Source organism: Condylostylus longicornis, unplaced genomic scaffold, assembly GCF_029603195.1.
Source record: "Condylostylus longicornis isolate FDR11 unplaced genomic scaffold, ASM2960319v2 ptg000004l, whole genome shotgun sequence".
Classification (NCBI taxonomy): domain Eukaryota; kingdom Metazoa; phylum Arthropoda; class Insecta; order Diptera; family Dolichopodidae; genus Condylostylus; species Condylostylus longicornis.
Genome location: NW_026577973.1, coordinates 24,304,848 through 24,319,256, shown reverse-complemented (window position 1 = coordinate 24,319,256; position 14,409 = coordinate 24,304,848). Strand labels below are relative to the sequence as shown.

The window sequence follows — 14,409 nt, the reverse complement described above, 5'->3', positions numbered from 1 at the left end:
TTATAAGGTCAGATTCATGAAACTTGGCAGTCGGATGTCCAATTATAGGTCAGACATGTCCGTGAAGTTTCTATAGAATGATTTTAGAGGTTCAAGTAATTGCTACACAATAACGAAAGGTGCAGGGTATAATTCAATCGGTTTATACCGACTGAAACGTTTTTACTTGTTAATATTATACTTTAAGTAAGCAAAAATTTATCCGAATTCATTATTAATAAAATTCTTTTCTTCAAATTATTTAGGTTCGACCGTAAACAATAATTTCTTTTGTATTTTACTAATGTTGTATAAACCTCAAGTAAATTGAGTTATATTATCCGTAGTTCGTAACTGTAAAATAACACAGAGAACTCATTAAGAAATTGAATAAGAGGGCAAGCAGCCAATTTTATATAATTATTTTATTCCATCGCGTGAACATCAAACGCCGCTATTGATAAACAATAAAAACTTTGCACGTTTTTAGATTTTAGCTTATGGAATCTCTTAATTTTTCTTAGCAACAACATTAAATAATTAGCATATGTTTTTGTGCGAGATTGCAAACTAATCAAAGTTAAAAGTAAATGCATAAAAAGTCGTCTGCAATATGTTTAAGGTGAATATTTTTAGAAAGTTTCCCATTGCTTCTTGTTGGCCACGTATTGACATACGATTCAAATACTTTAATTGCAAGATTGATATTCAAAATGGAATCTCATTTTCATAATACTTTTTATATATCCACAATAGTGCTAAAATATTTAATTGTTTCATCATATAAAAATATTTTTCAATTTAAATTCTAACGCTCATGAAAAATTTCAAAAACACATTGCGTTGCTGTTCACTTGGACGCAACAATACTACATAGGAAAGAGGGAACATTTCACTAACGTACAAAATAGGACAAAAAATAGAAAGAAATTTTTGAAACTTTTCAGTGTAAGATTATTTTTAAGCACAATTGATTTGCACTTTAGTAAAAGTTGTTTGTTTTCTGAAGTTAGTCTGCTTTTTATTTAACATTGCTGTTAAAAGAAAATAAATTTTTTTTTTAAAAAAAAAAACAAAAAAATTAATTCGAGTCACATAAAAAAACCGTCTAAACTAAAAATAATGAAAATAATATTTCGTATACCAACCTGAAACATATCTGTTTCCGGATCTTCTTTATATTCAACAATTACAGCCTGATTTCTGGACAGTGTATATGATATTGAATGTTGATTTGCATCCAGTATGGCTTTTGACGTTTGTGGTGATTGAACTATATAATGTTTTGATCTTTTAACTCCATTTGCTTCTGTGCGTTTATATAAAACAAATTTTGAACGCCGTCGCCCTCTATCACCTTGTGGTAAAAATCCATTGTATCTATATAAAATAACAAAAAACAATGGCAAAGAAATTAATTGTATTCAAAATAAATAATTAGAGAAAATGTTTAATTATGCATGTTAAGAAAAAACAAACATTGATATGCATGTGCATTTGTAAGTGAAAACAATGAGTTATTCATTGTACTTTTAATGGATGAATTCTAACAGAAATGGTGTTCGAAAATTAAAGTTAAATTTTTCTTAAAAAAACTATAGAATAGACTTTTGAATATTGTATAACTTCTAAAAGATATTATATATAGCGCATATATAGTCATTTGTTGCTGTACATTTTAATTTTTTAATGTTAGAAACATTTTTTGAAAGCTATTTTTATGAAAGAATTTAAATTTGTAATAAAATTTAATCGAATGAAATTCAGAAACTTAAAATGCTTTACTTTACAGAGTAAATGAACAGCACATTTTACCATGCCTATAAATTGTAACTTCATAATCATGTCGTAATTCTAAAATACAGTTGTCTCTGCCGAAATATGTTAAATGCATTTACATACATACATATATTAATGAATTGCCCAAATACATATTTTTTTAAATGAAATCATGGGTTGTTTTTTTACTAAATTCTAAATACTAAGTATGTTGTTTAAAATTAGCTCTAATAGCGTCCTTAAGTAAAATTCTTTAATTCATATGTATATAAAATGGTTCATATAATTTCAACTTAAAGTCTCCAAAGGTTTTCTCATTTGTGAATTTTTTATGAAACAACGGAACACCTTTTGACTTGACACAAATAATTATGTTTTCGTAGCTCCTATACAATACAATTATGTTAAATACATATTTATGGATAAAAATACAGTAATCATTGCATTATACGGCGGCAATTTTATTAAAACTTTACAAAAATAAATATCAACTTGACAACCAAATCAACCAACTTGATGAAACTTAACGACAAAGTTTAAACATATAAACGATTACCAAATAGAAATTGTGTGGCTCGCTTGGATAAAGCATTTAAAAATATAGATTAAGAGTTTTATGAAATTATATTCATGAATTTTTTTATTCTTCTGATCCAAAATAACTTATATGCTAAAAGCTATAGTGGTATTTTTTTTAATTCCGATGAGAATTAATCAAAGAATTACATGACGAGATATTCTAAAAATTGTATTACCACCAAAAAATTATGGTAGGTACACGTCTCTAAATTAAAAAAAATAAAAAAAAAAAAACGAAAATAATCATATTCCTACGAGTAATTTCCTCTTATATATTTCAATATAGTTCAATAAACTTGAATAAAGAATAACAGAGTGAACTTAAACAAATGTTTAAGGAAAAAAATAAACTCTAAATCAAATACATTATAACTTCAGTTTTCTATATAGATAAAAATAGACATAAAATATCAGAAGTGAAATGCCAGATTTTAAACATGACAGAAACATGGCAATGGAATGGCCATCATACTGTTGGTATTACTGATCACATTTCTATACTGATAACATTTTGTTACTATGTTCATTTACTAATCCGCTATTTCATATTGTACAATATCTTTATTCCACATTCTATTCTTTTACATTCTTACATTCTAATAAATGTTAAAATTTTACATTTTTTTAACTAACTTAATTCTGGACTTAATAATGGAATATTTTGGTATCCTAATAAGAATAATAAAAATATAAATCATGTGGATTACAGTATAAAGCAATGTGAAGAACAATTTGTTGGCAATTTCTTCATACCTCTGTAGCTCGATTGGTAGAGTGTTCACCTGGAAAGCGGTAGGTGACTGGTTCGAGTACAGTTCGAAGAGAAAATTTTTTAAATTTTTTTGCCTTTAACTTGTATGAAGAAATTTCATTGAGTTAATAAACATAGAAATTACTCTTTTTTTTATGGAAAAGAAATACATATCTTTATTTTCCATTCAGTGGTTTGATCCGACATTTTTTATAGATTACCGTTGTTATATTTTTTAGGATAACTTTACTACCACATCATTTTATACTTTAACAAAAATGTTAAAAATTTAACTTTCTTAAATACTTAGAAGCATGTACTCGTAAAAACGATTTAACTTAGTATTTTCAGAACTTACTTACACGTAACACGTAAATAAAATTCACAAGAAAAACTTATTTCAACATATAACATAGCAGACTATTCAAACTTAGCAAATTTTTTTTTAAAGTTTTGCTTCTTTATAGTCTACTACACACACTATTTTTCTGTGGCATCTCAAAAATTTAAGCGTACCAAACAACACCTTACTCACCGATCCCAGCATATTATACCATACTCAAATTAAACAGACATAAGTGAAAGTAAGTGTGTATTATTACTTTTTCACTTTTAAAGCTCTAAATTATAATATTTTGAGTTAATTTTGAGCTAGAAAATAATTCCACATTCCACAACGAAAGGAAATACAAAAATTTTTAATTTCTAATAAGCAGAATAAGTAGCTTTTATATTGTTATGGAGTAGTATTTAGAAAATAATTAAATATTATTTTTATAACTCCGCCTGATTGCAATTTGCTATCTGCCGGTCCCAAGCCCGGGAAAAGGAGGAGGGTTTGAGGTAAAGGTTACACCGATCCTCAGAAAAATCTAGCCCAGTGTCTGGGGGGATAGCCAGACCACCCTCTCTTAGGGGTTATAATACTAATTGCCGGTCCTCCTGGTAGGGGGTTGAGCGCAAGGCTTACAACCTTGTCTCGTGAAACACGCTTCTGTATTGGGACCTAGAAAGATGCCTCGGATGAACAGCAGATTGATCAAACGGAAAAAGACCCTCGCAAAGAACACGGATTATGAGATGAAAATGAGATTAGGAACATGGAACGTATTAAGTTTATATAAACCTGGCGCTCTTAAAAACTTATTAGAACAAATAACGAAATATAAGGTACAAATTACTGCGATACAGGAGACCAGATTTTTAGGAGAAAAAATTTTTAACTCTGGTCAATACGTCATATATTCTAGTGGTAACAAAAATAATGTACATATGTTTGGAACTGGCTTTGTTGTATCAAAACAAATAAATAATAACATTATAGACTTTAAAGCAAAAAATGAGAGATTGTCTGCTTTAAGAATTAAAACGAAATTCTTCAACTTGGCGATTATTTGTGTTCATGCACCTACAGAGGATAAAAGTGAAGAAGAAAAGGATTTATTTTATAATAACTTAAATCAGTTGTATGATGAATTGCCGAAAAATGATATAAAAATAATTGCAGGAGATTTTAATGCTCAAATAGGGAGAACATCATCAACTCCACACAGCTTGCATACAGAATCAAATGACAATGGTTGTCGAGTAGTAGATCTGGCACAATACCGTAGAATGGTTATTAGTAGCACGACCTTTGAACATAAACGTATTCATAAGGAGACATGGATTGCCCCAAGTAGAAATTTTAAAACCCAAATAGACCATTTTCTGATCGATTCTAGACATCGAAACAACATTCAGGATGTCAGAAGTTTTAGGGGGGCATCACACGATACTGATCATTTCCTGGTGTGTGCTGTTTTTAAAGCAAGAATATCCTCTGAAAGAAAAGAAAGGAAAAGAAGTAAGAAGAAATGGGATGTGAGCCGCCTAAAAGATAGTGACATTAAAAACCAGTTCGTTGATCATATAAACCAAAATTTGACAAACAATGATATGAATGGCAGTATAAATGATACGGACATTAATAACCACTGGAACAGAATTAAATCGGCAGTCACAAGAGCCTCAGATCGAGTTCTAAAAACAACAGCTAGAGCTCAAAGAAATGGCTGGTGGGATGATGAATGCCTATTGGCAAATAATCTAAAAAACGACGCCAGGCAAAAGATGTTGCATCGAAATACGAGAACGAATTTTCTGGAATATAAAAGACTAAGGAATGCAGCACAAAATTTATTTAGAAGAAAGAAAAGAGCATTGCTGGAAAGCAAACTAAGAAATATTGAAAATTTTAGACAAATAAATGACGCAAAAAAATTCTACAAAGAAATGAAATGTATAACAAATGATTTTAATCCTACTGTTGTCGCTTGTAGAGATACGAATGGAGATATACTGCAAGAAAAAACATCAATACTTAAAAGGTGGGCAAATCACTTTAATGATTTATATATAATTCAAACATTATCAGAACAAACGAACATAAAAACGAATTTAGTACAGCTGAAGTGTATATCGAAGAGCCCACAGAACAGGATATGCATGAAAGTATAAAGAATCTGAAAAATAACAGGGCCAGTGGTATTGATGAGATACCGGGTGAAATGTTTAAGAGTGGTGGTATTCTTCTAGAAAAAGAACTACATAAACTTGTAAAAAAGATTTGGAAAGAAGAAAGTATGCCTGATGAATGGCACAAAGGTATAGTTGTACCTTTATATAAAAAAGGAGATAAATTGGATTGCCAAAATTATAGAGGAATTACACTATTATGTGTAGCTTATAAAATATTCACCTCTATATTAAACAATAGATTAAAAGTATATACCCAAGAAGTTATTGGTGATTACCAGGCTGATTTTACGCCTGGAAAATCGACAACTGACCAACTTTTTACCATCAGGCAATTAATTGAAAAAAGCGCAGAATATAATTATAAATTTCATCATTTGTTTATTGATTTCAAACAGGCTTTCGACTCTATACAACGTGATAAACTATGGATGGCCATGGTGGAATTCGGTGTACCTAAGAAACTAGTCAACTTATCAAAGATGGCCACAAGTAAAAATCAGAATTACGTCAGAGTTCAAGGAGAATTGTCGGAACCTTTTGAAGCATATTATGGAGTAAAGCAAGGTGATGTGCTTTCTCCAACGTTATTTAACTTCGCTCTTGAAAAAATAATACGTTCATCGAAAATTGAAACGAACGGCTGCCTTTGGAATAAGTCCTCACAAATTTTGGCTTTCGCCGACGACGTGGACCTTATTGCTCGAAACATCAACACATTAAAAGAAAATTTCAAAAGTTTTGAAGAATCAGCAAGGCAAATTGGATTAGTTATAAATGCAAGCAAAACGAAGTACATGAGTAACCAGCACACTACTAATGACCAAATAATCGTTCTCAATGAGCATAGTTTTGAAAGGGTCAATCGTTTCAAATATCTTGGGTCGATTATCAATATATCAAACGACTGCACCGAAGAAATAAATGAACGATTGAAAAATTATGGGATCGAACTTATTAAGTAAAAACTCAAAGATCCAATTATATAAAACGTTAATTGTGCCAGTTCTTATATATGGTGCTGAGACTTGGACTCTGAAAAGGAGTGATGAAAACAAACTTGACGTATTTGAAAGAAAAATAATCAGACGGATTTTGGGGCCAAGAATAGAGGAAGATGGTTCAATACGCCTAAGAACCAATGAAGAATGTTATAACGTTTTAAAAGAGTCAAAATTAAGTAGCCGTATTAAAATTCAACAATTAAAGTGGGCTGGCCATGTATCAAGAATGGACCAAGATAAAGCAACAAACAAAATATTTAAATATGGTCCAGAAGGAAAGAGAAATGTTGGTAGGCCAAAACTACGTTGGCTAGATAATATCGAAAAAATTGCTGAAAATTTAAATCGGAGGAATTGGAGATCAATCGCCGCAAACAGAGATGAGTGGAGAAATCTTTTAAAGGAGGCCAAGATTCAATATGGATCGCTGAGCCAACAATGATGATAATGATTATTTTTATTTTATTATAATCGATAAAGCAAGCCTCCATTCGATTATTTTATTATTCGATTTATAATAATTACAAGCTTAGTTTGCTAACAAATAACAAGCAAGAAAAAAAATTGCAATAAAAATATTAATGTTCTTGTTTCTTTTTAAAAAAATCTCTTTTGTTGCGTTTTGAAACAGTTTTGGAACAAGCATTATCATAGAGAGAAGTAAATTAGAAAAGTATACAAAAACTTTCATGATCATACGAAAAAAGAAATAATTTTTCACAAATAAGAAAGTTTTTCAAACATTCCCACTTAATTGAATAATCAATACTTTAAAATATTTTCTTAAATACTCTTTAAATACTCTTAAAATAGACGGTAGAATTATAATTAGAATTTCTATAGAGTTCTTTTGTCTGCTTTGTCTTGTTTCGAATTTATTTCTTTAAAATATTCCAATAATGAAAAAAGTTTAATAATTTGAATAAATGTATGTGCTTAGCTTATTTAAATATAGTTTTGACTTGTGATAACACGAATAACGTATTTATACTTCAAATTGATCTAATTTCAAGCCTAATTATAGTGACATGTGACATAAAGTCGTACATTATTGACATTATAATCCTATTGTAAAAGACATTTACTCGTATTACTTTATAAAAACATTTTCATAAGGGAGGATTGTGTATTAATTTTTTTTCTTTTTATTTTATCCATTCCTGGTCTTTCGTCGATCGTTTTGTAAAAACTAAATTCAATTATTCATGCGTGTATCTATAATTCTATCATTGAAGATTTTTAAAAAAATAATCAAGGTATATTCTCCACTTTAAAAATTATAATAAAAATGCCTTTTAAACTGTTTTATCAAATTTCAAGGAATTTGGTTAAATATTTGACCCGTAACAGAAGTTTAATTGCTGATACCTGATTTCTTCCAAAAGTTAGGTTATCAACTGTCAAACCAAGCTTATTGACACATATACAAAATTCCAAGAAATTCTGTTGAAAACTTTCTTAAAAATATTCAAAATGTAAGATTTGCCAGTAAAAAATTTAAACCAATAATCTATTTATACACCCCAATTATGAAGAAGTGCATTGCCATCGAAAACTCGACTTCCGAAATTTGTGTTACCACATAAAAATGGTGGGTGAAAATAATAATTGAATTAATATGTCAATAAGTTACTAGTTATTAAAGAATTGCGACATTACTTCTTGCCTTCACGTGAAACTTTTTCCTTATAAGAAACAAGATCCACTTCTGCCGTTCTTAATTTTATTTAAAATTAAAATTTCTTATACTAAATCTATGCTAAGTCTTGTAAAACTTTTTATAATATATCTCAATAAATTTAAAAAAAAATAATTAAGCCAAAACCTACGCCTTTTTCCAGTGACGAACTAAGTGATATTTTAAACGTAACATTGCAAATGTTTTGTATGTAGGGCTTATTCGAATCCGTTGAACATGTAACGCAGCTTTTCATAAAAAAAAATAAAATTTTTAATTATAGCAAAAAAAAGTATGTCGAAAGTACAGTGTGTAAAAAAAATTTATTTGAGTTTTTTAGAATATTTTAATTTACTTCCATATTTATTTACAAAATAATATGCTGTAAATATTCAACAAGTTTCCTAGATAATATTTTACAAAGTTTTTTTCTATCCCAAACATGATTTTCCACCTTTTGCAAGTTTTTTTTTAAACCACCGACCAAAAATATTTCTTTACCATAATATAAGACAAAAAGAGAAAAAAATTCTTCAAAATTCGTTTTGTCAATTTCTGTTATTAGGTAAACTTAATCAGATATGTATGTCATTTTCAAAAATGATTTGAAATACGCAAATCGGCAAAAAATACCATCTGTCAAAATCTTAACATGCAAAATTTGGTAAAAACAAAACATTCACTTATAAATGGCTGTCCGTTTCAAGGATTAAAGCTGTCAGATGACGTTTCATTAGAGTTTTTTAGGAAAAAAAATCTTGCGGGTTTTTTTTTAATGACTAATAGAATAATATTTATTACAAAATTCAAACCTTTATTTTTATTTTTTCTAGTACAATTATCTTTTGTACAGGTATCAAAAAATAACTTATGAATTATGAAAGTAATTAAAAAATTCCAACAAATCGCCTCCCGAGAGCTTTAGCATTTGAGCTATTTATGTAAATTTGTATTTAAAAATATCGTAAATAATAATGAAATGAAATTTGAAAACCAGGTTTTAAACTGTACACTTAAATTCTCAGTAATTCTATGAATATAAGAACAGATATAACTTTGATATCGAATGCATATGCCTATGTACTCGTATATGTAAACAATTATTTATAACATGTATTCACAATTTTCATCAACTCAATTAAGCTAAAATGAATAATTTCTGAAATACATAATTACTTTTTAAATTATTGTTTTAATAATTTTGACTGATATGAACATAGCTCGCATTTACTTTATTTACGAAAGATAATTTATATTACATGGGTCACACTTATGTGAATAGTAACGTAATAACAGTTGTTCTAGCGCCACTTTTTTATGAAAGGATTTAATTGGAAATTAAAATCAAAATATTCAAAATATTTTATGATTACTTTCATTGCATTGAAAACTATTTTATATTTTCAAAGTTTTCCTAACGCTTTACTTTAAAGCTTCCATTACCCACAATTCAGTAATATTTTACTTAATGCTGTAAAAGGGATAATAACAATAATTATAATGTGTAAAAACATGGTGCAAGAATAATGAAAACACTTTAGTTATTGATTTTTATAAATTTCCCAAGTCATAAAAACACAGTAATATTCATTAATTTTTAATCGTATCTAGCCATCGACACTACAAATTCAATTTTCAAGTTTTTCTTTCATTCAAGAATGAAATCTCATATTACGTCTCTATAGACTCTTTTGAAAAACATATTAAATATTGTATTTTATTTATTTTCTTCAGTATTGAAAAACTACATATTATGCATATGTATTCCAAGGTCATTTAATGTACGCTATAACTGTATTATAATTTACAAAACATACTATATTTTTTCATATATTTTAATATTTCAATAACAAATTCATGGACGAAACATTGAATTTTTATTTATAAATAAAATTAAATGATTTCATATTATCCTTTATATCCTTCCAAATCTAAAATATAGAAGCGCATACAAGAACAAATATTTTTTATTTAAAAAATACATTTTGAGATAAACTGCATATATTATAAATAATAAAGCACTTAAACAAACCACAAAAGTGCAATTTAGAGTATATAGTGTACATTGCGGACATAAGTATATAGCTTAAAAGTAAGCTTAAATTGTAAATTAACATTAATGTATTACTTTTGATTAAGAAAACTGTAATTGCTGTTTCACATACAAATCTTCCAGTATTTATGCATTTATCAACTATGTACTAAGAAATAGAACTTTCAATTTCATATAAATGTATTAGTGCGGTTTCAGAAAAAAATAAGTTTTTGCAGACGGTTAGTTTTGAACCGATGATACGTTAAGCATTCCAAGCATTCCATTTTTAATAAAATAGTTTCAGATTATTATAATAAAAATTTAGAATTCTTAAATTACAAAAACTCGTACACTATTTTTTGAATTCATAAATTAAATTATAACTTTTTAGGAACAACTTGTTTTAATAATAAAAAACTGTATTAATCAGTTTGAGCCATAACTCCAAATTAAAAACCGTGTTAGAATAAAAAAAATCCGAACTTTTATTGTAATAATAAGGCCATTAAACGAGAATGTTGTTTGCAAATCGCTTGCAGGAACATCTATAAAGCCACTTTGTCTTTGCCAACACGAAAACAAAAGCGTTAATGGTAGAAATCAATGTCCTAGAATAACGTTAAGAGAAAGGAACACTTAAATTTAACAAATTTTTAATTTATTTTTTTCATTTAAATTATTTTCACAAAAAATTTAAATTATATTTTCTTAATAACATATCTAGGTATAATATTTTTCATTCACATATACCTACATATACGCTGAATTTAATACAATACGAGTATAAGTATGTATAAATATATACATAGATAGACTAACATTCTATATGTACAATTATACCGCATTTATAAATTTAAGGCACAATTTTACCATAATACCCACATTACATGTTTTAAATTACAAAATAATATATTACGCATTATAATCAACAAAGCAGAAGTAAGGCAAATATATGTATGTATGTGTGTGTGGATGCTTTTTATAAAAAAAAAATGAAAATAAAAAAGAAAAATCCATACAAATTTAAAAATTAACTCTATTACCGAAAATGGTGAAGGACATTATACATTAGTCAACATTTTATTTTTTTTTTATTTCTGTTAAATAAATATCCCTACTTTCTTTTTGACACATTTCCAACAAAATTCGAAAAAATATGGTTATTAATTTTTTTCTGTCCGTCTATGCGTGTGCTTCAGGGCTTCTACACCCTCTTAGATAAAAAAGTGATATTTTATACACAAATACTTACTGTGAAACATATTTCTCTAAAATAATTCTAGTCTTCCGCCACCTATTTCAAAGTTAGGATTTCACAAATTCTTTGTTTACAATTTAATGAATCCACACCGCTAACATTCCTAGCACTTTTCTCTTCAACAAGTGAGAATACTGCTTTTAAATACAGTCTATGTACACCTCCCACACTATTAAAATTATTTTCATTCATAAACGAAACGATTGCATATTATATTTAGGATGAGCGATTTATGCAGTCTTTGAAATAAAGTAAAAATTAATATAAAGAGGGGTTAACATAATGCTCGATTTTAAGGTTTAATTGTGTGAGTTAGGAAAAATAATTATGTGTATTTTTTAAGGTCATGGAGTTTACCTCTAGCTTTTTATGTTTATAGAAATTTGAAAACGTTTGCGGTTTCGGAAATATAAGGCGCCAAAAATTCAAATTTTACAAATTTCAAGAGGCGATAACTTGAGAGGGGGTGGAGATGGAAAAAAATTTTCTTCTAACGAAATGAACTATTTGTTAATTTCTATAAGCCCCTAAAATTTCAAGCTTCTACAGGCTGGGGTCTAGAAGAAAAACGAAATCAAAAATTTGCAAAAAAAGGCTTTAGATAACGGTAAATTTGAACGGCCATTTTGTTTTTCTTAAGTTTAACTATAGTAATGCGCGCTAGGGAAAGCCAGCCGCTGCCTTTCTGCGTTTGCAAAATTTCAAAAATGCTTATGGTTTCATTGCAACAAATAGTTAAAAAAGGCCATTTTTAGGGTTTTGGGGGGGTATAACTTCTAGAGGGGGTGAGATAAAAAGAGGTAAAAATTTTGTTCTACAGAAATAAGTTTCTAGTAAAGATCTATGTAATTTCAGCTTTCTATCTTCAAAGGTGTAGAAGTTTTGTAAACAGACACACGGACAGACGGACGGACGGACGGACAGAGTGAAACTAATAAGCACTTTTTTTCAAAAATTTTTTGGAAAAGTGCTAAAAATTCCTGATTATATGAAATATAACTACATACATACTTGATTTTAAGGCTAGATAGTTCTAAGCAAGTAAATAAAATCGAATTTAAATAAAATTTTAATTTAAAAATGTTTTACTTTATGTTCTTAATTATGTAGAAATCTCAAAAAATTACCACTTATACCATTTGATTTCTATTTTAGCTTACGTGAACTATTGAAATCCATATTTCACTATTTTTAGTAATTTTGAGAATTCTATAAAAAACTTGTACATTTTTGACTTTGAAAAGATTCACACATAAACTACGTAATCACTTTTAGAAGGAAATGTGTTTATTCTAAACCGAAGTAGTGTTTTTTTATAATATATTACTTATTTGTGTAGATTACTTTATTATAATGTTGTAAATTTAGGCTGCAATATCCTTTTTCTCTTTATTAATAATTTATCAAATTTCAATCGATTTTACCTTTTTTAGGTACGTACTTTAGAGCTTTTAAATTTCTGTAAGTATACGAGTACAATAAGCAAAAATCGATTTTGCTACTTTCATTTTTCATCTTTTAAATTTCAGAAATTTTCTTTGAAAATTTTATTTTATTTTGTAATTTTTTTTTCTCCCTCTTCCTTTCAACTTTCATATAAAACTGTTTGAAATATTATTAACGAGAGAGATTATTAATTTAAAAAAACTGATGTACTCAAAAGCTAATAAATTTGTAGTGTTCCTTTAAATGAGACGTAGTAAACCAATATCTCATCTATTTTTTACCTCATCCTCACATTTAGGATATCCACTAAATATTACTACCTCATCCTCAAATTTAGAAACAAAAAAATTAAGAACAGGAAATTAAAACCAACAAATTAAGAAAAAATTAAGAAATAGTTTAAAGAACTTTTTTATATAAAAAAACTTCACTAGAACATGTTAATTCCATATCCATACATATATTTAATCTATAGTTAATAAAATTCTTGGGAATGAAAATTTAGTTGTCCTAATTAGTTCGCCAAGAAATGGCTGTAATTCTCAAGAGTGGTATAATCCTCGTGTGTACAACTTTCTAAATTAAACCAATAATCTTTAAGTTTTTTATCAAATTGTGTTACTCACCCAAGAATGACTAATTCACCATATTTAATTCTAGGTTTTTCTTCTGGTTCATCTGTGAGTATAGGAGATTCAGTTCCATCAGTGCTGTAATAAAAATTAAAAAAAGAACATTAGAAATGTAATCTATTACTTTCGGCAAACAAAACAAATTATTTACCATACAAAAAAATTTGTTTTAAAAAAATTACTATGAGTTTAAAGAAATAACTAATTGCATTTCTGGACACATTGCAGTTTTACTAATTTGAGTCTTTACTCCACACTTAATTTTGAAGAAAATAATTTCATGTGTTACTGAGAAATTTTTGATTTTTAAAGTTTCAAAAAAGGTAATTAGGTATATACTTAACAAACCTTTTGCGAAATCTTCATACATATCTACATATGTCAATATAATAATAATAAGAAAATAAACAAACAGGTTTATGCGATTTGGATGATTCCAATATTTTTGCTTTAAAACTGTTAATTATAATAAACTAAAATTCTCTTGACGGATTTTAATCAAGCCAGATCAAACCGATGATCAGTAAAATAGAAGAAATTGATAGAATTAATTACAGTGTCTGATGTCTGTAAAATTTCGTTATTTTCCGTTACTTCTTTGCTTTAACAGAGATTCGATTTAATGGCAATGAAATGACGAAATTGAATATTTTTTACTTTGGAAAAGAAAATACTCAGATTAGAAAAAAATTCTTCTGGCAAAATGAGCCATTATTGATATCTAGAAGCCATAAAAATTTCAAAATTAAAC

General features: G+C 27.8%; 1 protein-coding gene across 1 annotated transcript in view; it reads right to left on the bottom strand.

Moving 5' to 3' along the window:
* The window catches only part of LOC129607658 (protein pellino), a 38,662-nt gene extending 24,781 nt beyond the window's left edge, over nucleotides 1–13,881 (bottom strand). The window contains exons 1-3 of the mRNA XM_055518801.1: nucleotides 13,841–13,881; nucleotides 13,653–13,736; nucleotides 1,128–1,359 (exon numbers count right to left, since the gene is read on the bottom strand). Coding sequence (XP_055374776.1) covers nucleotides 1,128–1,359; nucleotides 13,653–13,736; nucleotides 13,841–13,881 — 357 coding nt within the window. The remainder of the gene's footprint in view (nucleotides 1–1,127; nucleotides 1,360–13,652; nucleotides 13,737–13,840) is intronic.
* Nucleotides 13,882–14,409: the final 528 nt, after the last annotated feature.